This window comes from Nilaparvata lugens, chromosome X (assembly GCF_014356525.2).
Source record: "Nilaparvata lugens isolate BPH chromosome X, ASM1435652v1, whole genome shotgun sequence".
Taxonomy (NCBI): Eukaryota; Metazoa; Arthropoda; class Insecta; order Hemiptera; family Delphacidae; genus Nilaparvata; species Nilaparvata lugens.
Genome location: NC_052518.1, coordinates 57,748,839 through 57,776,247, shown reverse-complemented (window position 1 = coordinate 57,776,247; position 27,409 = coordinate 57,748,839). Strand labels below are relative to the sequence as shown.

Below are 27,409 nucleotides of genomic sequence, written 5' to 3'. Positions count from 1 at the left end.
AGAATTAGAAGACATTCTAGATGTTAACCGATCAAAGCTAAAACCTCAAATGAGTAAAATTTGAAAAATGCAATACTTATATAGCTTGTGCTCTATCGAGAAATTACTGAACTTCCTTCACCATGGAAGTAAGAGGAGTGTACTCCATGATACGATCACTGATTAAAATGCAATAAGCGGAAGTATTTGGAGGTACAGCTTCCTTAAATTCCATATCTATTCTAATATCTGTGGAGGATTTCAAATGAGAAGATTGATGTGAACAGTCAATTACAATCAGGGGTGTTTTAGTACAAAATGTGTCAAAATCAATCTCTGTTCCAAGCTCAGTATTGATACTATGGTTATAGTACGCCGAGGGAAAATCCAAAAACATACGGTACATCAATTCTTGTTTACCAAGGAGGTTTTCATAAGGAAAATAGTCAGAGTTCAAGTAGACCTTTGCATTTTGAAGATTACAACTATCAAATTCCGAGATTGATTTATTAATTTTATTCTTACGATCTGTTTGAAACACTAAAACAACATACTTTGGTGTGTCGAGATGGGATGCAGTTTTTACTGCCCAAGAATGAACAGTGCTATTTTGTAAATTTGGTAATTCTGAAATCTCCCAATGACGAAAGCTCAGCTTCAGCGGTGTATCAGCATCGAGCAATCTCAAAAATTTCAACCTCACATGATCTTCTAAAGTAATATAGGGAATTCTCCATTGAAGCTTTGTTATTTTTATATTAACATATGTTGCTTCTGTAGACTTGATGCAATTGAGATCTGTTGGCGATCTTAATAATACAAGTTCTTGTTTCAAGTTTAAAATTATTCTTTGAAAGTCTTCAAAAAATGGTAAAACTAATTTAAGAGGCACACAGAATGTAAACTTATTATCTTTTAGTGTATATCCTGCTCTGTCAAACCCAGCCAAGTGATATGTGTTCTTATCAAACATATTTTTCACTAGTATAGCTTCAATTGTTGATGTTAATCCAATTAGTCTTGATTTAGAAATTTGTTGTCCAGCCAATTCATATCGAATTTCATCAAAGAGATTTCCAATGAGGTTACTGGATAATATATACTTAGCTTCTATCAGAGCATCCCCGGCCTTCGCAGCTGGTTTTGTACACTTCACCTCCCCCTCAATAAATATAAATGATTTGCATGGAAGACTGTACTGATCCATAGAAGCCACATGGATGCGAGCTTCATCTGAGGGTTTAATTTCTTGACCCGAAAATACTGTATGAGTATGGAACTGAAATTTAGTAATATCATTATAGAACTCGAGTTGAGATTCAACATCGAGAATTTCACTAATTGCTGCACCGTACATGATGCCAATCTACTATAAATCCCAACTTTTCCAATATTCTCGCGCTTTTCGCTGATATAGCACGTAGCTTTTTAGGTGTTGACTCTATCACGTTTGAGTCTCTAATGAGCTTCTGTGAGCAAATGCTAGTGTGTGGTTTGAAAACGAGGAATCCCATTTCAAGTTCTTTGTTTTTCACGAATGTGAAGTCTAATTGTAATTATATCTCCTCGGAAATCAATAAACGATCCTTCTTGATCGGTTACCTTTACATTAATGCTTTGAATTCTATGTGTGTTTAAAGGCATATAGATTATCGGATTAGGTGTTTCATTTATCAAATACCCACTAGGTACTCCAGGTGAGAACTCGTATATAATATATTTCTGTTTGCCATCGGAGTAACTCCCACAGGCTATATTGCACTCAACTACAATAGAGTCAATATTTGTTATGCTAACTAAATGCTGAGAATAATACCATTTATTCGGTTGTAATATAACATTATCAAAACCAAGCATTTTTCCTATTGAAGTAGATGATGTAAAGTCAATAGGCTTATCAGAACGAATTTTGAGCTTCATAGTATTCATGTTAGCTCTTATATTAAGTTTCTTTTTGTCACTATTCAATTTACTCTTTAAAGCTAATATAATGTCATCAACTTCATATGCACCCGTATCAAGATCAATTAATTTATCACCATATTTGAAGGTAGAATTTTTACCTTTTATAACATTTGCAATGCTATTGTAAGTACAGAAATTAATCAATCCAATTTCCCATTCTTTATTTTTATCCAAATCGAGAATTTCTTGTAAATGTTCATAGAGATCACTTGATCTAGATCGTAATGTAATAACAACCATCTTATATGTTTTCGGTACAAATACTGGATTACAACTGGTTCGCAAAAAACAAGAGCATAAGGTGTCCACATATATTTGTATGTAATGGTTGCATGTGCTCAACATTGTAAAAAATATTTACACCTGTTTTTTTTCCAATATTTATTCAATTCATAAGGTGGTTGTAAATTACCAATTGGATCAAAATAGTAAACATTTGATCCTCGTTTCTTATAACCAACCCAGTGTGTACCATGTCCGGATTGAGTGTCTAAATTAACAATACAATTCTCATTTTTTAGAATTTTATTAGGTAATGTATCTATCATGTATACACCTCGTAGGGGAATTTGTAATAATTTACACCATTTTATTAGATCGTGATTGGACAATTCACCATCGATATTCATTTTTTCACCTTCTTTGTCTTTCTACGTTTTTTAACTCCTTTTTTCTTTGGGAATAAACTTACACCATATGGTGAGGAGGAGGAGGATGTGGGGTTGGGCCCAATCAAAATACGACCACCACTCGAGATTGGAGGGTACGGTTTCAAATAGTAACCTCTACCTGCAATATGCTGTTTCAACTGAGCAATAGCTTTTTTCCTTATCGAGCTGCTATGAGTTTTCCCAACACTTGTGCTCTTCTTCTTCTTCTTCTTCTTTCTCAAACCACCGCCAAACGCTGCTTTAGCTTTCATCACGTTTGTTACAAGATAACTAAGTGCTCTTTCACTTAGAGATGATTTTGGATTCTTGAATATTTCCCATGCTGTGTTTGCAAGAGCTCTGTCTGCAATCGCTCGCGACTTATTATCACTATTTTGAGTGTATGCTATATCATGTACCTTACAGGCTCTATCTAATGAATTTATACCTTGATCGCCTCTCTTTAACCTTTCATTAACCTTTGTGCCAGGGCCACACCACTGATAGCCAGGGAAATGGGTTTCCAGTGATGCGTTTTATAATTTATTTATAATAGTTGATGTAATGTCCCCCACAGTACCCGCTATACCTTTGACAATTTTGCTAGCCGAACTCAAGATTCCTCTCCCTCGTTTTCTAGAAGATAACTTTCTTCTACATACCATTTTTCATTACCTTTCAACTCAATAGTTGAACATCGACTGAGGTTAATTAATTAAACACTTAACCTCAATCGCGAGACAAAGAAATTGTCTCACTATGTGCTTTATATATTATCACAAAGTTGGTATGTTTTAATCAATAGGGAATACAATTTTCTATCATCATGATGTGTCTTATTAACACACTTGTTAAGTATGTTGTAAGTTTTGTAGAAATTGCAAAGAATTGAACGTTCATCAATCATAAATCTATACCAATGTCTTAGACTAACATCGAGAGAAGCATCTGATGAATTGACACATGATTTGATATAAGATAATGTATGATTTCTTACTAGCAGTGATTCCTGCATCAATTGAGGTGTTTCCAAATCCCTAATCTTATTTCGTACATTTTGTATAGATTCCAATATTCTCTTACTATCATTTTGCATTGAATCATATTTTTTCAAAGCAATATGGAAAAGTAATAGCATATTCACACAACATATTATAAAGAGAAGAACAAATAAAACTCTCCATACGATTATCTTCATTGCACAACTTCTCCATTCAAGTGTTGTAAGCATACTGATAAAAATAGATTGAAATATCTATAGTGAGTGTATAGCGCAAACAGATGGAAGAGAATCTCGCAACAAGGTCAAGACCGTCATGTGGTGCATGCGCGTGCGCGCGCAGCAGCAACTATAAAATAGCTTCTCTTGTGACCGAACACTCATTGACTGTACAAGAGCATTAATATTCTTTGTGTGAACTATTCTACATTCATTGAGTGTTCAGTTACAAGAGGATCTATTCTTGCATGAACAGTGTACTATTCTACATCTTCTTCTTTGACACAACAAACAGGTGAGAATTAAAAACGATTTTTTTATAAAAACAATATTACAATTTATTATCAATCACTACAATATTTACATTATATACTACTTGTGATGCATCTCACCGCAACATGGTATGAGAATAAGATTGTTACATTTTAACAATCTTAATGTCACTCCATGTAGCGGTGACATGCTTCACCACTATTCCTAAATTTTTACACTTAGAATTAAATTTAATAACTTTACAGGGCGAAATTATGGAAGAAAATCTCAGAGGTTTTCTCAATATCTGAATACCTCAGAGATTTTCTTTGTAGAAGCGATTTTTATTTTTAATATAATTCGTCTGCCATGATGGTTTGTTTCTTCTCGCACGGAGATGATAGTATGTGGGACATCTTCCACCAGCTCGCGGAGAGGCATCCATGGTTTTGGTGATGGCTTATTGATGAGTGCGATAAAGTCATCATCATCATCATCATCCCGCGCCGCTGCCTCCTCTAGTAGCGGAGCCATGGAGGTGTTCTCACACATACGTTTCTGTTAAATGAAAATCTATGATTAGTAACTTTATTATAATTTGTTTCAGATTATCAACTACTTGTGATCAACAGATTATTGTCATAATCTCAACTTGATATCATCAGATTGACAAGACATTCTCTACATAAGATTATCAACTACTTGTGATCAACAGATTATTGTCATAATCTCAACTTGATATCATCAGATTGACAAGACATTCTCTACACAAAGTGAGTAATATCAGTTATTGAAATAATATTTCTTGCTTCATATTGCAGAATCCAATAGTGATGCATACATCAAATTAATAAGCAAACTTTTTCATTGCAACAAATAACTATCAACTGAATCAGTAATTTTCTTAACACATCACTTCAATATTATAGCAAAAAATGCATGATTAGTACAAATAATATGTAAGCATCATAATAATGAAATCAAAATATTCATCTTATTCAATTTTTTTGACTGAACTCTAATCAACTAGTAAGCTTGATCAGTTCAATTTCAAAAAGTAATCATTATAATATTCATGAATTCAAAATATACACATCTTAACTGAACTCTAATCATTTAATATCACATTGTGCATGCATGTAATACAAAGACATCTATTGGAAATTAGTTTTTTTCTCACTAAAGTATTTATTAGATAGTAGCATGCATTCAACCTAATCACTTCAAATAATTATATTTCTTGATTTCATAAAACAATTTATGCTCAATTCAAATGAATATATCAATGTAATCATCATATTCATGAACTCGAATATACATCTTAACTGAACTCTAAAGTTGAATAGTTTCATTTCCTATATTCGTTATCAAGAAATAATTCTTGATTGAAATTGTCTTTCAATCAGATTCATCAATTTCTCACAATAACTCTAATCATTTAATATCACAATGTGAGTACATGTAATGTGAACAGATCTATTGGAAATTAGTTTTTCTCAGTAAAGTAAGAAATTTATCAGATACTAGCAAGCTTTTTACTAGGAAGCTTTCAACAAATTAATGACAACATATAAGATTTAAAATTATCTGTTCACATTACATGTTAATAATATTTGAAATAACTAACCTTTGAGGGTACAAAGTTGGTTTCCTCCTCATCCTCCTCCAGAAAGTGCAGCTTTCTCTTCCCCTGCTGCTTGTTGGTGGAAATCGTTGTTAGTGGTACACGCTTCGGTGCCCATCCCAGATGAGATGGTGGTGTGTCTGGTATAATGAATTCCTCACTGCTCATCCCTCTCTCCACAAAGACCCCACGTCTCTTCAGCGGAGAGTCCTCGGAGTCGGATGCAGCAGCAGCAGGGGGAGCAGCACTGCTATTGGCAGATGGAAGCTTCTTCTTCTGTGCAGCTTGCGCTGCCCAGTAAGATGGGAAGGAAGTGCCTTGTTGTGGAGGTGTATCTGGTAGGATGTAGTCCTGACACGTAGATGATGAGTCCATGATGACGAGGATATGTGTAACAGGAACGTGACTAGTGCTCGAATGAAGCTGGCAAATCCAATAACCGCTGCTTATATACTCATTCGTTTCTCTCTCTCTGTTTTAGGATGAGTGAGAGATAGTGCATTTTCCCGCTTATCACATCCTTGACATACAAATGCATTCTAACACGTACAGCAAGGTGCATTCAGAGAAAAAATATCAAATTCTCACAATGCACTAATATAAAATTTCTCACTTCCAGATATAATATCTCGAATAACAATATTTCGAATGTGAGAGCAATGTAATCTCCTCATTAATTTTCATAATTAACATCACATGTTGACTTGCTAAATTTCTTCTCAATATTATTGTGATTTTCATTATGTTCGTTGATTTCACAGAGTTCGAGTGTGCACTACTGCATAATCACTCCAGTCTTTGAGGAGGAAAGACGTATGAAGAACTAGTCTGAGAGTTGGAGTGTAAGCAGAGAGAGAGACAGTACAGCACATCATTCATTGCATGTAAGTATGATACAATTCTTTATTTTTCTAATCATGATTTTTCAGAACTTACTTCTTTCCTGATACTACTACTACAATGCACTTAGGAATCACTAATATCTTGATTCTGATTGAGAATTACTTCTACAACAGAGTGCATATTGTACAATATCCAGCTTGTTTTCCCACAGCATCTCCTTTTTCATCATTCGTCTTTTCTTTTCCATTATAGCTCATCTTTTAATATATACAAAACAGAACATGTATCACTTTTTCATAAGGATTTTCAATAATATATTTGCAATATACACATTGCAGATATGATTTCTCATGTAAAAAGTATCCATTTATTGCAAAATAGTCTGCTCTATTAATAAATACCGAGAGCTTGAATGGTTCTGGACGATGGAAAGTTAAAACTCGTTCTTCATATTGTCGTAGAATATTATTATCGAAATTCTCCTCTTCACATGAAATATTATCTTCTTTGCGCCATCCACAATTTGGACTGCATCGCTCATGTTCCTTACTAGGATCGTCTGTTGCCAACCAATTTTCTAAATATACTGAACAAAACACACATTGAACAACGTCAGGTGCTCGCACAAATTTAAAACCCTGTTTAGCCATATTTTGAGGTGACAACAGACTCGATTCTAATTTCCAACGATTATCAAATGTTAATAACCTCAATCGTTCGTGCATGAAAATCTGATCCTGAGATAGCATTTTTTGCACTGTACTTGCAGCTTGTTAAATCACAACTGATTTTTAGATTAATGTTTACTTGTTTTTATATCTAATTCTGTGCCATAGTAATATATTCTTTGTTTGTTTTCAGTAACCCGCTAGTAGCAGAGATGGAGCATAGCAGAGAACACAGGGTTGGAGGCGTGAGTTCGCGAGCAATTCGCCATCGCATTTCCTTCGAAAACGTAGCACCTGACATTGAAAATGTGCTTCAAAACTCGAAAGCTCGTGTTTTCGAGATAATAAGAGAACACGCTGCACGTTTCGAAGGAAATGTGAAATGGTTTTTAGTATTAAATGTATTATTGTATAAGATGGTAGTTTTAGAATCAGAGGAATCCGAAGCTGTTTCATCCATTGTGAATCTTCATAGCTACTCGGCCATAGGCATGAATGTCTTAGAGAGTTATGACGAATTGAATGAACAATTTATGTTAGCAGTTAGGAAAATTTTAAGTTCATTCGATAACTTTGTTCAATTTGGGAGTGGGTGGGTGTTGAAGAAGATTGACTCGCTTCATGTAAATGTGATTAGATATAATCCAATATACACAAGCAGTTATATTCAAACACCCCAGTTCATCAACAATAAGAAATGTGTTATCAATGTCAAAAATCTTTCTGATAAAAAGTGTTTTCTGTGGAGTGTTCTAGCCTATTTTCACCAGAAACCGAATAGGCAGACATTAACGGTGAAATATTTGAGCAAATTTGCTCACAGGCTGAACACTCGCAAGTTAATTTCCCAACCACCAATCGTGACATAAAGAAATTTGAAATTCTCAATACAGACATCGCAATTCATGTTATTGCGTATGACAACAAAAAGTTTTTCCCCTATCGAACAAGCATATTCCATACGCATAAATACCAAATTAATCTTTTAATGTTGAAAGGTGATGCAGGAAAAACAAATTTTTGTTTAATTAACACTGCGAATGGGAAAAATGGATTGTCGCGTCTTCTTTCTCACCTTTCGAAAAATAATCGTCAAGTAGATGTTTGTAATTTCTGTTTTCACAGATTTACAACAAACAAATCTAAAAATTGTGATGGGAAAGCAAATTTGATGAGACATCTAGAGCTTTGTTCAAAGTTCCAGTCTCAGAGAACTTCATACCCAAAACGAGGTGAGACAATCAAATTTAAAAAACTCGGTTCGACTTTGAAGAAAAAGTATACAATCTACGCGGATTTGGAAACATTTGTTGTGAATATGGATGGTAATGAATCTGAGGATGTACCTATCACCAGAAGTTACACCAAGAAAACGGCGCATCATATTCCGTGCAGGTATTGTTTCGTTGTAATTTATGTGAATGGAGATATCGCGTACGGCCCAGTACTCTATAGATCGAGTAATATCAATGAAAAGATCATGAAGAAATTTCTCAAGGGAATAATCGAACTGGGCGATTTATTGAGTGCGGATATAAAATGTGAAATTCCGATGGAGCATTTAAGTGAACGTCAGCAACGCGAATTTCAAAACGCTGATAACTGTGCCTTTGCGATGAAGTTTTCACCGAAACAGACACAAAGGTACGCCATCATGCACATGAAAATGGAAAGTTTTTGTGTGCTGCTCATGTGTCGTGTAATTTAAATACTCGAACTGACGATACGATTAGCTGTTACTTCCATAATTTTAGCGGATTTGACAGTCATTTTATTCTAAAAGCTCTTGGAAAATGTAAAAAAGAAATTTCCTGTATCGCCAATACATCAGAAAGATTTTTGACATTGACAGTGGGAAAAATCAAGTTTTTAGATTCATATAAATTTATGAATGAATCTTTAGAAGTATTAGTGCGCAACTTGGTAGATAGTACAGATATGGAATCGAAGTTCAAACGTCTGTTTTCAGTATTTAATGACCCCGATCTCAAACATAGGCAACTCTTGTTAAAAAAAGGAGTATATCCCTATTCGTACATATCTTGCCCTGAAAAATTCGCTGAGACTTCTCTCCCTCTGATAGAATATTTTAAAATGATCTTAACGATACACCCCTCTCCCCCAAAGAATATGAGCATGCACAAAGAGTGTTCTCAACATTCAAGTTGAAATCTCTCGGCGAGTATCATGATTTCTATCTGTGCCTAGACGTCATGCTATTAGTTGAGGTTTTTGAAGAAATGAGGTCAACGCTTTTTAGGTCATATGGCCTCGATGTGACTCATTTTCTTTCGCTTGCTCATTACACTTGGAATTGTATGTTAAAGTTCACCCGGGTTGAACTTCAATTGATTAGCGATCCCGATATACATCTATTGTTTGAATCAGGAATGCGCGGTGGTGTTTCGTTTATTGGCAAGCGTTATTGCGAAGCCAATAACAAACACATCCCTGACACATACGATCCCACAAAACCAAGTAACTATTTGCTTTATATAGATTGTAATTCTTTGTATGCCCACTCTATGAATCAATTCTTACCTTATGGAAATTTCAAGTTCCTCTCAGAGGAAGAAATCCATGCTCTTGACTTTACAAATTTGGAGAGTGAATCAGAAACTGGTTATGTAATTGAATGTGATCTCAAGTACCCACAGGAGTTACATGATATGCATGCCAATTTCCCTCTCGCTCCACTTCATCAAATTCCTCCTAGCGAATTGTTCTCCGAGTACCAAACCAATGAGAACGGTCAAACTCTGACTAAAAAACTCATGAACACACTTTTTGATCGAGAGAGGTACATTGTTCATTACATGAATTTGAAACTGTACCTTCAACTCGGATTGAAATTAACAAAAGTACATCCTGTCATTAGCTTTTCCCAATCGCCTTGGTTGAAGAACTACATTGAGTTCAATACCTGTAATAGGCAAGCCGCGAAAAATAAATTTGAAGTCTCTTTTTTTAAACAGATGAGCAATTTAATTTATGGGAAGACACTACAGAATACTCGTCATCATTGTAATGTCCAAATTATCACAGACGCCAAGCGTCTAGATAAGTACATTTCAAATCCCCTATGTAAACGCTGGCAGATAATAAGTTCGGATGTGATTGCGGTTTTCTTGCGAAAGTTGGAACTAAAAATGAATAAGCCAATCTATTCAGGTTTCTGCATCCTGGATTTGAGTAAACTATACATGTATGATTTTTTTTATTGTAAATTGCAAAAAATCATACCATGGCAATGCATCCAGCTTTGTATGACTGATACAGATAGCTTCCTCTTATCGTTGGAGACACCTGACGTCTACCAACTGATAAGAGAAAATCTAGAATTGTTTGACACTTCAAATTACCCAGCTGAGCACGAATGCTTCTCCAATGAGAGGAATAAAGTTGTAGGGAAATTTAAGGATGAGGCAGCTTCAATTCCTTTAAAATCTTTTCTGGGATTATGGGCGAAATTATATTCATATCTTTTAAATAATGAGAAGGAGGAAACTGTAAATAAGTGTGTAGCAAAAGGTGTGAAGACACATGTGAAAAATAGAAAACTTAGTTTTGACTTGTATAAGAAATGTTTGATTGAACGATACCAACATATAGAAAAATGTAATATGTTGAGATCCTTCAATCATAACATGCATCAAATTGAATGCGCAAAGGTTTGTTTAAGCCCGTTTGATGACAAGCGCTTTATTGCAGAGAACGGAATCGATACATTACCATTCGGTCACTACAAAATAGCAAACTGATGGCACAGATCAGTGTGTGTGTAATGAGGTAGTGACCAACACATCAAATTCTGTTTCAAGCGTGTCTTCACACAAAGAAGAATAAGTAATATTAGAGCAAAATTAGCAGCAGAGCTTCACTCTGCTGCACATGTAAATTACCCCACACGTAGATATGAGTTGAAGAATGAGAACAATTCATATCAATCAGATCTGATTGAGATGGGTAGCTTATCTAAATTCAAAATAGGATATCGTTATATTTTAGTTGTTATTAACTGTTTTACTAAGTACGCTTATTGTATACCTTTAAAGAATAAGACTGCACAAAGTGTTTATAATGCACTCGAACCCATTGTTTGTAAGAATAAACATATGCGTTTTTTCCAGACAGATGGAGGGAAGGAGTATTTTAATAAGCATGTGAAAGATTTGTTAGATAAGTATAATATCAAGCATTATTCTGTTTTTACTGATAAGAAAGCTAGTATCGCTGAGAGATTTAATCGTACAATAAAATCAAAAATATATCGATCTTTAACTGAACGTGGGAGTAAAAACTGGGTTAATAACTTACAAAATATTGTAGATGATTATAACAATACAGTACACAGTAGCATTGGAATGCGACCTAAAGATGTAACTAAAAAACATCGTAAACGTGTTTTAGAATCACTAAACTCTGCATTTAATAGACGATTCAAATTAAAAGTGTTGAAACCAAAATATAAGCTAGGTGATATTGTGAGAATTTCTAAAAAGAAACAGATATTTGATAAAAAATATCTAATGAATTGGTCACCCGAATATTTCCGAATTGTGAGCATACATCCCACAAGACCTATCACTTACTCATTAGAAGATCTTAGTGGTGAGATAATACAGGGTAGGTTTTATCAAGAAGAAATTAAAAAAACACTTTTGAATGAATCTGAAAGAAATGTTTATTTGATAGAAAAAATATTGAGACGAGATAAGGATAAGTTGCTTGTGAAATGGATTGGATTTCCACAACCATCATTCATAAATCGAGAGAACTTATTAGAGTAAGATTGTAAATAATAATTAGAGTAAGATCACATGGTATAATTTTATCGAATCACATTTGTTGTAAATAATTAGAGTAAGATCATATATATGTAAATAATGTACATTATAATTATCTATCCACATTTGTTGTAAATAATTAGAGTAAGATCATATGATGTAAATAATGTACATTATATAATTATCTATCCACATCTGTTGTGGATAATCATTGTAATATTCTTTACATTGTGTGTGTTTTTTAAATAAAAACAACTTGAATTGAATGTTCGCTCTTTCATTTCTCATTTTTGTCATAGAGAAGTGCTAGTAGCATGTGGCACAAGGTGACTAGATGTTGAATGGGTGAGTACATGTATGTGTGTCACCTAGAAACGCTTCATTAGCGAGTGAACCAGACACATGAAACAGTTCTGTTTGTATATCTCACTTTCTCAACATGAACAAACTCGTCATTGTAAATTTCGATAAGTTAATTGCACAAGAGGAAAAGCCTGAATGGTGTGAGAATGGTACATTGATACCACATAACGCTAGAATTCTCATCGTAGGCCCATCTGCATGCGGTAAAACGAATTTATTGTTCAACTTGATTTTTTCCAAAAATGGATTGAGATTTAAACATATTTATTTAAATACTAAAAGTCAATATCAAGATAAGTACTTGTTTTTAAGAAAAGTCTTTTCAAAAATGAAAGGTATTGAATTTCATGTCAATGATATTCCCGAGAGAATTCCCCACCCGAATAAAATACCACAATTTTCTCTTGTTATATTCGATGATTTACAACTTAGTCACACACCTCAAATAAGAGATTATTTTACTATGGGTAGACATTGTAATATTGATACAGCATATTTTATTCAAAGTAATGGTGCAACACAAAAACATTTCACCAGAGATAATGCAAATATGATTGTTATATTCAAAATTGATCAATTATCACTCAAATTAATACATAGAGACTATGTGGGTGAAGATATTTGCTTCAGAGATTTCAGTAAATTGTGTTCAAATGTGTGGAATTCTAAGAAGCATAGTTTTCTTACTATTATGACCAAATGTGTAGCTAATAGTGGAAAATATAGGCAGGGTCTGGATAACTTTATTGACATTCAGTAGAGAGTGAGTAGCAGTGTAAGAATGAGGATGTCTCGTAGAAGACAAAACGCAAGTGTTGCTCTAATCGATAAGATTAAGAAATTGAGGAAAGCTATTAGAGATAAACATAGAAGCATTGTACATTTTGAAAAGCAATCTGACGATTACAGAGAAAAACTTTTTAAACTGATTATCACACCTCTAGTTGAAATGGGGAAAACTAAATCTTCTCACCACTCTGATCAGAGTTTTATACCAAAAAAGGAGGAACAAGAAGAAGAAGAAGAAGACGAAGAAAGTATGGAACTGGGAGAAAAACATGATGATGATATTAGTGAAACAATAGAAGTTGCATCACCATCAGCAGCTGAAAAAGATCTAAGCATGAACGAATCAAGTATATTTAATTCAACTGGGCTTGAGAGTGATACAAGCAGCAAAATAAAGGAGATAAAGAATCAAGTGCTTGCACAATATTTGTATACATTTCATAGTGAAAAATTGGATAACTCGATTCCTTATGGAATTTCCTATGATTCTGACCGAAAATTATATTTTATGGGTGAGATGGTTGTTAGCTTTGATAACTACTTCTTTTATATTGATAACGAAAAATTCCGAATTAGACATGGACTATTAGAACTGTTATTTGCCAAAGACCAAATTCATATCTCTTTGATGAAAAAGATCTAAATAAATACAAGAAGATTTTATCAATAACAAAAGTTCATTTGGATAGACGAGGATATGTGAAACGTAACAGTGGTGTAAAGTCTCGCTTAATTCAAATGCTGTTTCCTGTTAAAAAAAACAAGTAAGAGAGGTTCTGGGTTATTGACATATGCAAAAAATATTTCTAGCAATAGAATTTACCAATATTATGACAACTATGACGAATTGGTTCAGAGACTTCATCTATTAAAATCATCAAAACTTGCTGGACACTCGGGTCATGATGTTGAGATTGCATCAATTATAGAGGAATTGCGTGAAGGTAAAATTATTGTTTAGTTGCAGAATGAGCGTGCACAGATTCGGAGGTAAAAGTGAGAGAGTCGCTGCGAAGAAAGACATTGTATGGAATGAACCAGATCTTACCAGTTTTAGTGAGAGAATAATACAGGCAATTAATCAACAGGGTGTTAGTGAATCTCTGCATTCGTATTTAGATTCACAATTATCTAATATAGTTAAGAATATTGGATTGAACAAGATCGAAAAGGAACACATCTTCAGTACATTACAACGGTTATCTGATAATATCGATAGGGGACTTAAAGAGAAATCTATCAATTTGGAGAATTCTCTTCATGATCTCAAATCAACAACAGAGATATTCAGATCACACTTGAATACGATCAACGATAATAAATTTGACAAGAATTATTTGGATGAGAAATTGAAAGTTATCTCAGACAAGATTAAAGAATTGCAAGTATTAAATAGAAATTATCTAAATACCAGATTGAAACAGCTTAGCACAGAACTTTTTACTAGAGTAGATGAAACTCATTCATTATCGGTTGATAAGGAATATTTGGATAAAACTGTGCAGGCATTGAATAACATTGTTATAACAAAACAAGAGTTTGAAGATCGATTATCCGCAATGACTAATACGATAAAGACAAATCTTATGGAGGGGATTGAACAATTTGTTTCAAAAAACGATTTGAATACATTGCTAACTACGTTTAGCGAAACTTATGTATTGAAAAATGATCTGAGTAGTGAAATGCGAGCATTTATTAAGAATGATGAATTACAAGCTACAGTCAAATCAATTCATGAGGGAATAGCAACTTCAATTAAAAATACAGAGAATGATGAAGTGACGAGATTACAATGTTCAGCTGCATTCACCGATTATCTCACTTCATCTATACATCGAATAGCATACCAAATAGTACGGAATTATGCTAAAGTTAGCTTTCATATGAATTGGATTGAGGCAAAACAACATAATTTGACAGAAGATCAAGTAGGTGATTTTATTACTGATAAAATGGGTCTCTCAATCTACGGCGATGTTCTAAAACCCTAAAGTTAGAATCATATCAATCTTTAACCAATTTTCACTATGCAAATTGCTTGGGAGAAATAGCTAGCTACATTCTATTTCAACATGAGAGAGTGTTCACATGCATTTTTTCCAAGGTGAAACAAGATTATGCACGAACGTGTTAATGCTCGAATTTGAGATGAATTAGAACAGAGATGCATTCGTCCTTGTGAACTCTGTGAAATTAAATTGCAAAAACGTGCCAATGATTGAGTATTGAATTAGATCGGAACCGCATTCGTCCTTGTAAGCTATGTTAAGTAAAATTGCAAAAACGTGACAATGCTCAAGTATTGAATTAGACCGGAACTGCATTCGTCCTTGTAAGGTCTCTGAAGTGAAATTTTGAAACATGTTAATCATCAGCCAAGAGCAGAATTGGTGCGTAATGATAACGTCCAAGGTTGTCTCACGGTAAGCTTATCTATAAATGTTGCTACATAGTGCTGTGAGATGAGTGAAAACTACAACAAGAAATGACAAACTTTGATATGCCAATGTTTTTCAGTTTGATTGGTTCTATGTTAAGAATGTAAGATTTGGTGAGAATGATTTAATTTATATCAATATAGATTCAGAAAAAGAACTTCGAATTCACTGTTATTCTTCCAAAAGAATATTCAACTGTGCTGAATACACACACATAAAGAGTTTTGAAAAGATGGGATTTGAATGTTACTGCTGGACATGTATTCTTGAAAGAATGGTAAAATCTCATCCTAGTTGTCAAGTACATCTAGAATTTATGACAGTAAGAAGTTCGTTTCACTTAAATCTGGCAGTGTTCATTGTGTGTACAACCCACTGCTTCACATCGTTGTCAAGAACATGTTTCAGTTAAATCTGAGAGTAAGATATTCATTTCACTTAAATCTGGCAGAAGTTCGTTTCACTTAAATCTGTCAGTAGATTGCCTCTCTCTCTCTCACATATCTCTCTATCTACTATTAATCATCAAATAGACCATGACTAAATGTAATTGAGCATGACTGAATGTAATTAGGCTTGACTATATTAACTAGAGCATGACAAGAGAGAGAGAGAGAGAGAGAGTATCATCGTTATCATCTTCTCCTTCTTCTTCTCCTTCTTCTTCCTCTTCTTCTTCTTCTTCTTCTCCTTCTTCTTCCTCTTCTCCTTCTTCTTCCTCTTCTTCTTCTTCTTCTTCTCCTTCTTCTAGAGAGAGAGAGAGAGCTTCTTCTCCTTCTAAGGGGCGGTGGAGGGGGCAGGAGAGGGGCGGCAGGAGCGGGGGTGGTGTGGCAGGAGCGGGGGTGGTGGGGGGAATGTAGGATGGGTGCGGGGCGGGGGGAGGTGGGGAAAAGTCGCAAAAAAGTCTCGCAGTATGTACAAACTGACACTACTTCTCACACTACCTCGAATCGTATGACTCCAGTAGTGGATACTCCAGTCTCTCGACTTTTTCACTCATTGTCACTACTTCAGACCCCAGTTCGGTGGGTACCCACTAGGACGACAAACCACTCGGACGACATTGTAAACAAATGTATTATATGTCATCACTAGGCATTTGGTCGATGTAGAACGTCATCAATTTATATATAGCATATACACTATTTTTTTTTACGGATCATTTTATAGATCCGTGACGTTTTGGAGTTTGATACTAGCGCTGCCTATAGTAGTGGATACTCCAGTCTCTCGACTTTTTCACTCATTGTCACTACTTCAGACCCCAGTTCGGTGGGTACCCACTAGGACGACAAACCACTCGGACGACATTGTAAACAAAGGTAGGTATTATATGTCATCACTAGGCATTTGGTCGATGTAGAACGTCATCAATTTATATATAGCATATACACTATATTTTTAAAAGCTGGCTTCTTACCAGCTTCACAAAGAAGAAGGGATCAGAGGGAACATTCTTACCGACTATTGTTTCGCCTAATGTGTAGTATCACTTATACTGGTAGACGCTTGTATACGCAAATGATGATTTCTGTCTGATCTGGATTAGTACTATAGTAGGGGGACGTAGTGGGGAGTCAATGGCATCCTACACTTCCCTCTCTAACAAACCAGTTCACACCACTCTCTCCCCCCAGCAAAACAACTGCTGACAGCATTTGTGGCTTGAGGCATGCATGTCATTGTTTTGCTTATAATACATAGACTAGACATTCATTTTTCTTATTCTAATCACTTGCTACTCTTAACACTCCAGATCGCATGAACGCTGCGTCTCCAGTGACAAAGAGGATTAATTTTTATTTCTAATCAACAAGAACTAGAAAACAATAAGTGAATGAGTGGCCAGATAAACTATTGTCCATTATAAAAATGTAATATAATCCAAACTTTATTACATTATGTACTTCAATTCAATAATTAAAAAAAATTAAATCAATCTAATTTAATCCACAATATTGCGATTTTGAACTTAAAAATTGAGAAAGAGCATGGAATAATTTTAATCATGACATGTTCTTGAGGTGCTGTGTAATGCAGCATTATATTTCTCTATTATTGTTTTGAAATAATTTTAATAAATGATGTCAAAACTGCTCATTAACAATAATATTGTTTCAGTTACTTTTTTTTCATTGAATAGCCAAAGATTGTTAATCTTAATAATATTATTTCAGTTGCTTTTTGTTTTCATTGAATAGCCAATGGTTGTCAACCTTTTTCATGGACTGTACCCATAGTGGAAAGTTCTAATTTTCCATATGAACTAAATGCTGTTAGGCTAGCCGTCTAGCGGGAGATTGGGGAAGAGGGAGTAATTTGAAAATTCAATGAATTTCTCTCATAATAAACCTATAAGAGCCACTATCTTCTTAGCATTCAGTAAAATAACATCCAGTTTCATTGTATATTATAAGGAGGAAATTGATTGATACTCTTTGAAAAGATTTACCTACCCTGTTATTTATGTGTATTTTTGTCGTAAATGTATTTCCTTTGCTTGATATAATACAAAATTATAAGTAGAGCAATAAAGAGCAAAACTAAAATCGTAAATCGATTTTGAAATAATCTTCATGACCTTTTAGAAGAAACTTTGTGGCTGAATCTGCTAATCAATTCCGACCATGTTGATAAACTTGAAACGCAAAAAATTCTGTTGATTTTATCATTTTTATTCATAGTTCACTTGGAGTACGATTCAATCACATGAAAATATCAAGAGATTGAAGATATTCTCCTCATATTCACGTTCTCGGTAGTTCTAAGATGGAAAACAGTAGTTGAAGATAAATATGTATGGTAACTGAGCTCCTATAGGATAAAATTTAGAACCAATCATGAGTTTCTATGATGTATGATCCTCGTTTAAGAGACTCTTGATTAACAGTGGAATTGCGAAAAATGGTATAACTTCAATCGTCACTTTTTCAATCGGTTGTAACTTTCTAATGGTATTGAAATCGAAAGTATTGTTGATTGGAGTGAGAAGAGGAGGAAATTCCTCACATCCTTGACTAGATTTTGATTTTATATCTGAATTATTTCATAAGATATGCAGCATTGAATAAATAAATTGTCATTATTTTGTGTATGGAATATGGGTTGAAGTATAGTGTACACTCAACAAGAAATTTAACATTTCTCATAGGAACTTGACTCATGATATAGTCTATGATTTCCAACTACCTTGACAAGCCGAAAAGAAAGAGCGTACGGGAAGATCCGAACATTGTATCAAAAGTTATGAATGAAATTTCGATCCTTGAGGTGTCCTGAAAATCTTTGAGATAGAGCGTTCTACCTGTTCTCAGATTGTAGAGCACAAAATTACGCCTAGTAGGATGTTGAATTATACATTTTTGAATTGTGACAATCGGAAGATATTGTTGATTAAATACTATAAGATTTATCAAAATTGATTTTTCCATGAAATTCTACTCGTATTCGAAAAACTGTAGGATAGAACTGATTGAAGTTAGAGAGGTCTGAATGATTTCATTTTATTCTTAATTTTATATACAGTAAAAAAGGAGAGAGAGGATTTTTTTTGTCCAATGACTGGATTTGATTGTAATAGCTCAGAACTGGAGAATGAACCAGACATAGGCTATTAGGTATTTGGGCCACTCTGTACAAGGAAACTTTGCATGCGAAAATTGGTTCTGGTCTTCTCTTATGCATACAAACCCTAAAAAATCAGAACTACAATGAATATAAAATATTGCCTCTTTTTCATGCCTAAATTGACTGGACTAATTATAATGTTATAACGTGAGTCACATCTATCTTCTATAGAAGGTGGCGACAGGCGCGGATCGCCCCGATCCCCCCCCACCTATTTCACAAGTGATGTTTGAAAAAACTACAGTTACTATAGTTCAGTCACTATAGACATCAAAAATGGGTGTGCTTGCATTTTATATTGTAGATCTGAATTCTCAATTTGGATACATGAGAGAAGTCCAATTTTTTCATGCAAGATTTCCTTGTGCAATATACAGAATGGCCCAAATATACCTAAAATTTATGGTTCATTTTCCAGTACACAAAGAAATGGCCAATTTCTATATTGAGATAAATTATAGAAAAATACTTGAACTTGAATTTTAGAACAGAATCTCCTCTTTTAGTTGCTGAAAACGATTCATGGGAGAATATGATCCTAGTGTAGGATTATATTGTTGAAAAAATCATGAAATCAAAGATACTTTCCCTAGTATTATTCTTTGTATTAGTATTACTCATGTTCATTCTTATAGAACATGATCTAATGAACTTATATCATGGTGCGAAATCTCAATGTTATGACAAGATTATGAACTTGCTGGTGATGATTGAAGCTAAAAATAGGGTATTTTCCAAAATACAAGGAGCATTGTTATCAGGTGTACTTGAAAATCTATATGAGAAAAAGCGCTCTACCTTGTCTCAAATTGTAGAACACAAAACTACGCCCAAAGAAATTTTGAATTATAAATTTAAATGGTAAAAATCGGAGGATATTGTTGATGAGGAATGAGAATTCATCAAAATTCATTTTTTCTTAAAACTTTACTTATTTTTGGAAAATTGTAACTCTGTACTCATTGAAGACAGTACGTTTTGAATGATCCCATTTCATTAGGGATTTCGTAATATAAATAATAGGCTGCCACCCAACACTATTTAGTCGTAAAAGACAATTGTGCGGGCGAAGCCCGCATTCCAGCCGGAGCGCGAAGCGCGGAGGCTGCTATCCAACCCTATATAGTCATAGAAAACGATTGGGCGGGCGAAGCGCGGAGGCTGCTACCCAACACTATACAGTCATAAAAGACGATTGGGCGGGCGAAGCCCGCCTCCCAGCCGGAGCGCGAAGCGCGGAGGCTGCTTAACCATCCTACTGGGGGTGCAGGGGGCGAAGTACTTTGGAATCGTTCTATCTCACACTTATTCACGCCTTCTCTCAATTTTTTTAGTTCTCCTTTCCAATTGGCAAAGCTCTGTCTATTCAAGTTTATCTCTCAATCTCCGGCCATATAATTCCAATGTTTATACCATGACAATCTCTGACTGATTATTTGTAACGCTAATTTTTCGGATACCTATCCTTCGTATAAGACAGAACTTTTACAATATACGAAGACTGCAAACTGTGAGTGAAATAATATATTGATTACTCCATATTTTCCAGAAAAATGACATAGTTGGGCGTATTATAGGGTAAACCAAACAATCTTTTTATGAAATATCGTTTGAGCTTCTCTGCTTCCTCGAATTTTCTATATCCCCATATCTGAGCTCCATAACACATTATCGCTCTTGCTACCGCTCTAAACAATGCCCATTTGGAAGCTAACGGCACCTTTCAATCATTTATCACCTGATTCCATGCAGCATTCAAACCTCTCTTTGCGCATTTCAATCTATCAGCTAGGTGCGGGGTGAAACTCAAGTTTGGCGTGAGTGTTACTCCTAGGTATATATACCTGTTAACAATTTCTATAGCTTCTCCATTAAACCCCACTTTTCATCACCTCTCCTTCTTCCACCTTTTCTAAAAATAATAATTTTCGATTTCTCCAGGTTTCTCTCTAGTCTCCACCTCTCACAATACTGCTCTAACCTCTCTATCATGCCTTGTAATTCTCTTGGAGTATCTGCCAGCACCACAATATCATCGGCATACATGGGTACACCGAGCTTAACACCACCCGTAGTGGCACCTCCTCTCAATTCCTCCTCAATATCATTCAAAAAAAATGCAAACAGCAAAGGACTGAGTAAGCAGCCTTGTCTGAGACCTGTATCTGTACCAAACGACTCCGTTACGCCACCCTTATACCACACACTTGAGTTTGTGCCACTATACAAGCTCTTTATTACTGAAAGAAACCTAGTGGACAGTCCCATAGATGATAATTTATAAAACAAAGCTCCTCTATTCACTGTATCGAATGCAGCCCGGTAGTTCACAAAGAAGGCATATAATTCACCACCTTTTTTGCTGTTTTCAATTCCGCCAATGAAATAAGATTAAATGAATTATCTGCTGTCGAGTACCCTTTTACATATTCATGATTATGTGCGGCTGTATGGTTATTATACACATGCATGTTATAGATTTTTGTGTTGAAAAATTAGAGTTGGGTAGATTATGGGGGTTATAAGTTTTTGGTTTGGCCAAAGACCGTTCAAGTCAGAAGGAAGCTTTTCCATCAAGGGCCAAGCGTAGTGATAGAGTATGTGCATATTTTTTGTAAATATTGTTGTTTACTGATGTTTTTCACTTAGTTTTATCTTTATATTTTCATATTCTAAGCGTAGTGATAGAGTATGTGCATATTTTTTGTAAATATTGTTGTTTACTGATGTTTTTCACTTAGTTTCATCTTTATATTTTCATATTTCAAATAAGTGATTTAATACTTCATATTTATCGTGATATAGGTATTACAGTATGTTTTTTCACCTTACAAATCGTACCAGATAGAATAGAACATTCATGATTGTGTGCGGCTGTGTGGGCGTTATGCTCATGCATGTTGATGTTACAGATTTTTGTGTTGGAAAATTAGAGTTGGGTAGCTTCGGGGGTTAGGTTTTTGTTTGGAATTGCAATATGCTGAAATGGGTTGGAGACCAGATTGAGGTATGTTTATTGAATGAGCGAAGCGAATTTTATGTTTCAAGTCAATCAGCGTTCGTCTATTTGTAAGATCTTTTATCTTTCCAATCGTGCTTCTAAGCTCAAAAGTGTAGAGAACTTCTATTTCTCAGCGTTCTCCACCGATCCTATTGCATATATCACCATACTCTAAATACAATTTGTATGTGTGTTTGTGTCTGAATAGGCAGACGTGTGTGAGTATAAATGTTAGTGAGTGTAGCGAGTTCTACTATTCTCCGAACTAATAGTTATGAAACATTTCATAACCATATAAAGTAGAATACCCGTTTCCTGATTTTATGATACAATGGTAATTAAAAGATTTACTGTTATCTTCAAGGTTTATAAATAGTTTTCCAAACGAAAATTGTATAATAGAGTGATTGACCATGTCACCTCAATTTAATTAATTGATTATAAATAATTTATTGATAATTTAGTAAATTAGGTGTGAAATTATTAATAATTTAATTAATTGAGCACCTCCGCTCTGTAATTGGCGCTTGTGCGAGTGTGCAGGACAAGTTTGTAGGATAACTGCAGTGAACCATGATAACGCGATTACAAACGCATCCACCCCTAGTAGGCCTAGGCAATAAAATTTTTAGCACATGGAATTAGGGATATTTTATTTTTTTCAATTATTATATCACCTTCTGCTTCTCATACTGAGTCTAAAAGAATTGTTCTATCCACCTAATAAGAAATTTAAGTTTTATATTGTTTATCGTATTGTATGTTGACATTCCAATCCGCTCTCAACTGCAACAGACAAATAATGAGCTGTCTTTGTTTAAAATGAATGAATTGCCTCTCGTGACAGCTATTCTTTGTAAACTACCTTTGAACAGTTGAAATATTACCTCAGTTTACCGCAGTTGAAATTAATCTTTGAGATGGGGAAGGAAATAATCCTCCGAATATTTAAATCAATACATTGAATATATAGTTCAATATATTAACTAAAATATTCCATTTATTTAATTTCAAACCCCTTCTAAGTAGCAACATTTATAATTGTATGATATGACAGCTCAACAATTCAAGATTTACCCCATTCATTACTTGTCATTGATGATTGTTAGGCATATTCAATAATCAACAATAAGATTGTAATCATGTTTGCAATTTAATATACATCATAGATCAAATAAATAGAATTTCCAAAAAATAAACAAAATTTAAATCAAGTAATTACAAATTTATTTATTATCTTGTCCCATTTATTTTTGCGAAGTAGTTGCCTGTGAATTTTCCATAAATTAATATTGTTTGTTTCGTAAATACCTGGTGTATTGAAGTGAGGAGGCCTCCGTACACTTTATTCAAATTTTTCACTTATTAATTTTTCACTGCACAAGAAGTTCTTGAAGTATCCTTTTTACGGCGAATTTAGATCTTTTCTGGAAATATTGGTTTCCTTGTGATGAGTTGGTCAGCAAGGATTCAGCTTCATGGCCATAACTAGGACATCCTGTGATACTACGAGTCTACGAGTCTACGAGTCTACGAGTCTACAAGTCTACGAGTCTACGAGTCTACGAGTCTACGAGTCTACGACCGCTGTATAATAGAGAAACGAAAAGAATATATATAAATACTGTAATACTAAAGGAGAGATCAATAATACAGAATTTGCTCTTCTTAACAAAATCAACAATACACAAGATCTTTAATAAATTCATCAATAATAGTTTAAAGATAAATAATTCAAGATACTCGAAGTGAAGCTTCCAAAAGAGATTTTTTTAAAAAGAAAAATTATAACTTGAATAAGGCTTTACAATTTTATTAAATTATTTATTTATTTATTTGACCAGCGTGACAAAGATAATTTGATATTTATTTATTTATCAATTTAATTTTACTATTATATAAACTTGCATAGAAATATTTCCAACATTTTGAATTACGAGAATTAGAGCTGAAAAACAAATTTAAGGAAAGCTGGGATTAATTATAATCTGATCAGACTTCACTTATAAAACAATAAGTAAAGTATATAAATAAATAATGCTCTACCTGTACAGCGGAAATTGTAGAAATTACTATGGATACATATGTGATGAATGAGGTTTTCAACAAATATAAATAAATTGCCATAACTTAGGCCAGCTAGAATGAATACTCAATTAAATTTTCGGACATGATTACTTTTCTTTTTTTTTTTAATAACAAACAAGAAAATTTACATATTTAAAAAGGAAATGAAAAAAATAAAGAAAATAATAATAATATCACAACTTGTGATGTAAGAAATCTGTCTCTGATCAACTACATATTGTAATAAATAGAAAAATTTAGCATAAGCTAAATAAAAATGGAATCAAAGGAAAAAGTTGAATTTACAACCTCCACTCACGAAATTCAGAGACAGAATGGATCATCGAGCGTTGAAGACGGGGTAGCAAACAAGACAGTGACGTAAGCAAAACGGAATTATCAAAATTAGACAAAGAAACTAGAGAGAAAGAGCAATGCAAACTCAAAGCTACCAACAAGGACAGAAAAAGGGAGAAAGAAAATAGCAAAAAAGAACTGGAGAGAACAAGAAAGTAGATTATTCGAAGGGTACAGCTCGATCCCATAAGTGCATCTTTGTCTCACTGAGAAAAACAAGCTGATAATACAATCGAATTTAGAACCGAAATAACAGAAAAACAAGATAAAAATAATCATGTCCAAAATTGTTACACAGTTGCTCTAGTGAGACAGGGTGTCAATTTGTAGATTGTAGATTCCAACCAGTTTGACACACGCAAAACTGCCAACGCCCTTCTTGCAGAAAGGTGTTGCTGAAGCCTACGTGAACAATAGTATTTCAAAACATTGTTATTCGAGGAGCTATTCACAAGTAATTGTCAATAAGGGCCTGTCTATTATAAACTGTAGGATGTTGAACAAACTAATATACAGTCGAACCTCTCTATAACAAACCTCCACCTAACGAAATCCTCTACACAACGAATTTCTACCTGGTCCCATGACATTTTAGAGTTTTTGCTGCTTATTTACCTCTATTTAACGAATTTCGGACCTCTCGAAAACAAAGTTTTCTCTTGACTTCAACATACAAAGTGTAGTGTGTATAGGAAGCAGACGGTCATTTTCAAGGAATTCTTTAGTTTCAGCAGAAAGGTCAATAGACTTAAAATAATGGCAATTCAGGTAGGAAGAAGATAGGGTGGTAGACAGTCAATAGAGGGTGAAACACATGTGGGAAATTGAATTCCAAGAGCTTGTCATTATTGTAGACCAGGCAGGTGAACGACTGGACTTTCCCATTCTTGCTTTTGTCACACATTCACAATTCTTTGAACTGACTATGATGATGATGATGATGACTGTGACGTACCTGAGGAGAAGAATCCGTCAGATCAAGAAGTTCTAGAGGCTTTCAAAATTATCAGGCAAGGATTAAAACTGAAAAATAGTGTACCAGACATGTCCGACTGTTTGAATAGATGTGTGTCATTTATCGAACATGATGTTTTATTCAAATGCAAAATCCAACCGATATTACTCACTTTTTCAAATATAAAAAAAAAATAAAATAGGAAATTTGAGTTATTATAGTATTTATAGTGTAGTTATTTACAAAATAACCATATTTTGCATTCCATCTAATAGTAGTGTAAAAAGTTGAAGAATATTGCTACAGAGTATGTACTTTTATTAAGCTCTACTAATAGTACAAATCAAGCTTTCTGGAAATAAATTGGTGAGTTCACTTATTAGATTCTAAAAATATTAGAAAAACATGTTTTTTCAACAGCATAAATTTTTAATTTTTTATATTAATATTGGCCTAATAGGTACCCTACCTACGTTTGCAATGATATGTTTTATGTACCATATTCATTTATTTACCGCCGTGATACGATATTATAAGATCCATAGGGTCGTGGCAGTTTTCTTGACAGAACCTCTCAATAACGAATACCTCTCAGCAGCGAATTTTTTCTCGGGATAATCGACTTTGTTATACAGAGGTTCGACTGTATTTTCATTTTCATAGTATTGCTTTTCGTAACATTGAAGGACTGATGAATTTCGAAGTATTTTCTATTCTTGTTGTGAATATAGATGTTATTGTGGAATGTTGAATATTATTGTTTAACTTTGGGCTCATACAGGGTGTCTATAAAAGAACTCCGGGGTTTTAAGACAAAATATTTTAATAAATTGAGGACCTTGCCTGACATAGGGCACATGGGCCTATGTGCCCTTTTTCCGGCAATCGTTTCAAACGAACCGCTATGATTTGAAAAAAATACATACATGTTTTATACATGATTAGAAAGCCTATATTTTCAAGATTTTTTAACAACTTAGTAAAGTTCAATGTGAGCTCCGTGAGTGGCACGGCACATGTCGAAACGGTATTCTACCTCTTCCCATGTCCTGGCGAGCATGTCTGGGGGAACGGACGCCACACAATTCACTATTCGTTCCCTGAGATGGCGAACATTTAGAATTTTCTCCACATATACAAGATTCTTGATATGCCCCCAGAAGAAAAAGTCCAACGGAGTCATATCAGGGCTCCTTGGTGGCCATGGAATAGGTCCTTTCCTTCCAATCCACCTGTTGCCGAAACGAGCGTCCAGTGACTCACGGACACGCAAACTGAAGTGTGGTGGCGCCCCATCTTGTTGGAAATAAACTAAACCTTTCTCCGCCTCAATGTCATCCAACTGAGGATAAACATACTCCTCTAACATGTCACAATAGACATCACCATTTATATTCCTTTCGTCAAAAATGAAGGGTCCTATGACTCTGTCATGCATAAGAGCACACCAAACATTCACTTTGGGCGTGTCACGTTCGTACTCAATAAACTCATGGGGCGGCTCTGAACCCCAAACTCTGCAATTATGCCTGTTTACAGTTCCGTTCACATGAAAAGTAGCTTCATCACTAAAAACCACACTTTTAAAAAAATCATTATCTTCATCAATTTTATCCAGCATGGAAACAGAAAAGTCGAACCTTGTCTGCCGGTTTAATATGGTGTAAAAGTTGAATCTTGTAGGCAGTTAAACGAAGTCTTTTATGAATTACCTTATGGACTGTTGTTCTTGGTAACCCCAACTCCAGACTGCGTCTTGTTAACAATTTCTTAGGGCTTTGAGTGCATGAAGCTCGGATTCTGTCCACATTCTCTTGAGACA

The 27,409-nt window shown here is 34.4% G+C and overlaps 2 protein-coding genes and 1 long non-coding RNA gene across 3 annotated transcripts; all 3 read right to left on the bottom strand.

Annotated features, from left to right (window-relative positions):
• Positions 1-4,125: 4,125 nt before the first annotated feature.
• LOC120354630 lies at positions 4,126-5,857 on the bottom strand. Its single transcript, XM_039441996.1, has 2 exons — positions 5,693-5,857; positions 4,126-4,623 (listed from the first exon to the last, which is right to left on the bottom strand). The coding sequence occupies exons 1-2, from the start codon at positions 5,855-5,857 to the stop codon at positions 4,366-4,368; spliced, it is 423 nt and encodes a 140-aa protein (XP_039297930.1). The 3' UTR covers positions 4,126-4,365.
• A 17,662-nt stretch (positions 5,858-23,519) lies between these two features.
• On the bottom strand, positions 23,520-24,454 carry LOC120355068. Its single transcript, XR_005573409.1, has 2 exons — positions 24,255-24,454; positions 23,520-23,795 (listed from the first exon to the last, which is right to left on the bottom strand). It is a non-coding gene; the product is annotated as an uncharacterized LOC120355068 (long non-coding RNA).
• Positions 24,455-26,563: 2,109 nt separating this feature from the next.
• Positions 26,564-26,956, bottom strand: LOC111058058. Its single transcript, XM_022345559.2, has one exon. It carries the CDS (start codon positions 26,954-26,956, stop codon positions 26,564-26,566), a length of 393 nt encoding a protein of 130 aa, XP_022201251.1.
• Between the last annotated feature and the right edge of the window lie 453 nt (positions 26,957-27,409).

Excerpts from the sequence above, each read along its gene's own strand:
- LOC111058058 (XM_022345559.2), bottom strand. The coding sequence starts at position 26,956 with ATGTTAGAGGAGTATGTTTATCCTCAGTTGGATGACATTGAGGCGGAG.
- LOC120354630 (XM_039441996.1), bottom strand. The coding sequence starts at position 5,857 with ATGAGCAGTGAGGAATTCATTATACCAGACACACCACCATCTCATCTG. Across the intron at positions 4,624-5,692 it reads CCAACTTTGTACCCTCAAAG|AAACGTATGTGTGAGAACAC; the intron begins GTTAGTTATTTC and ends TTCATTTAACAG.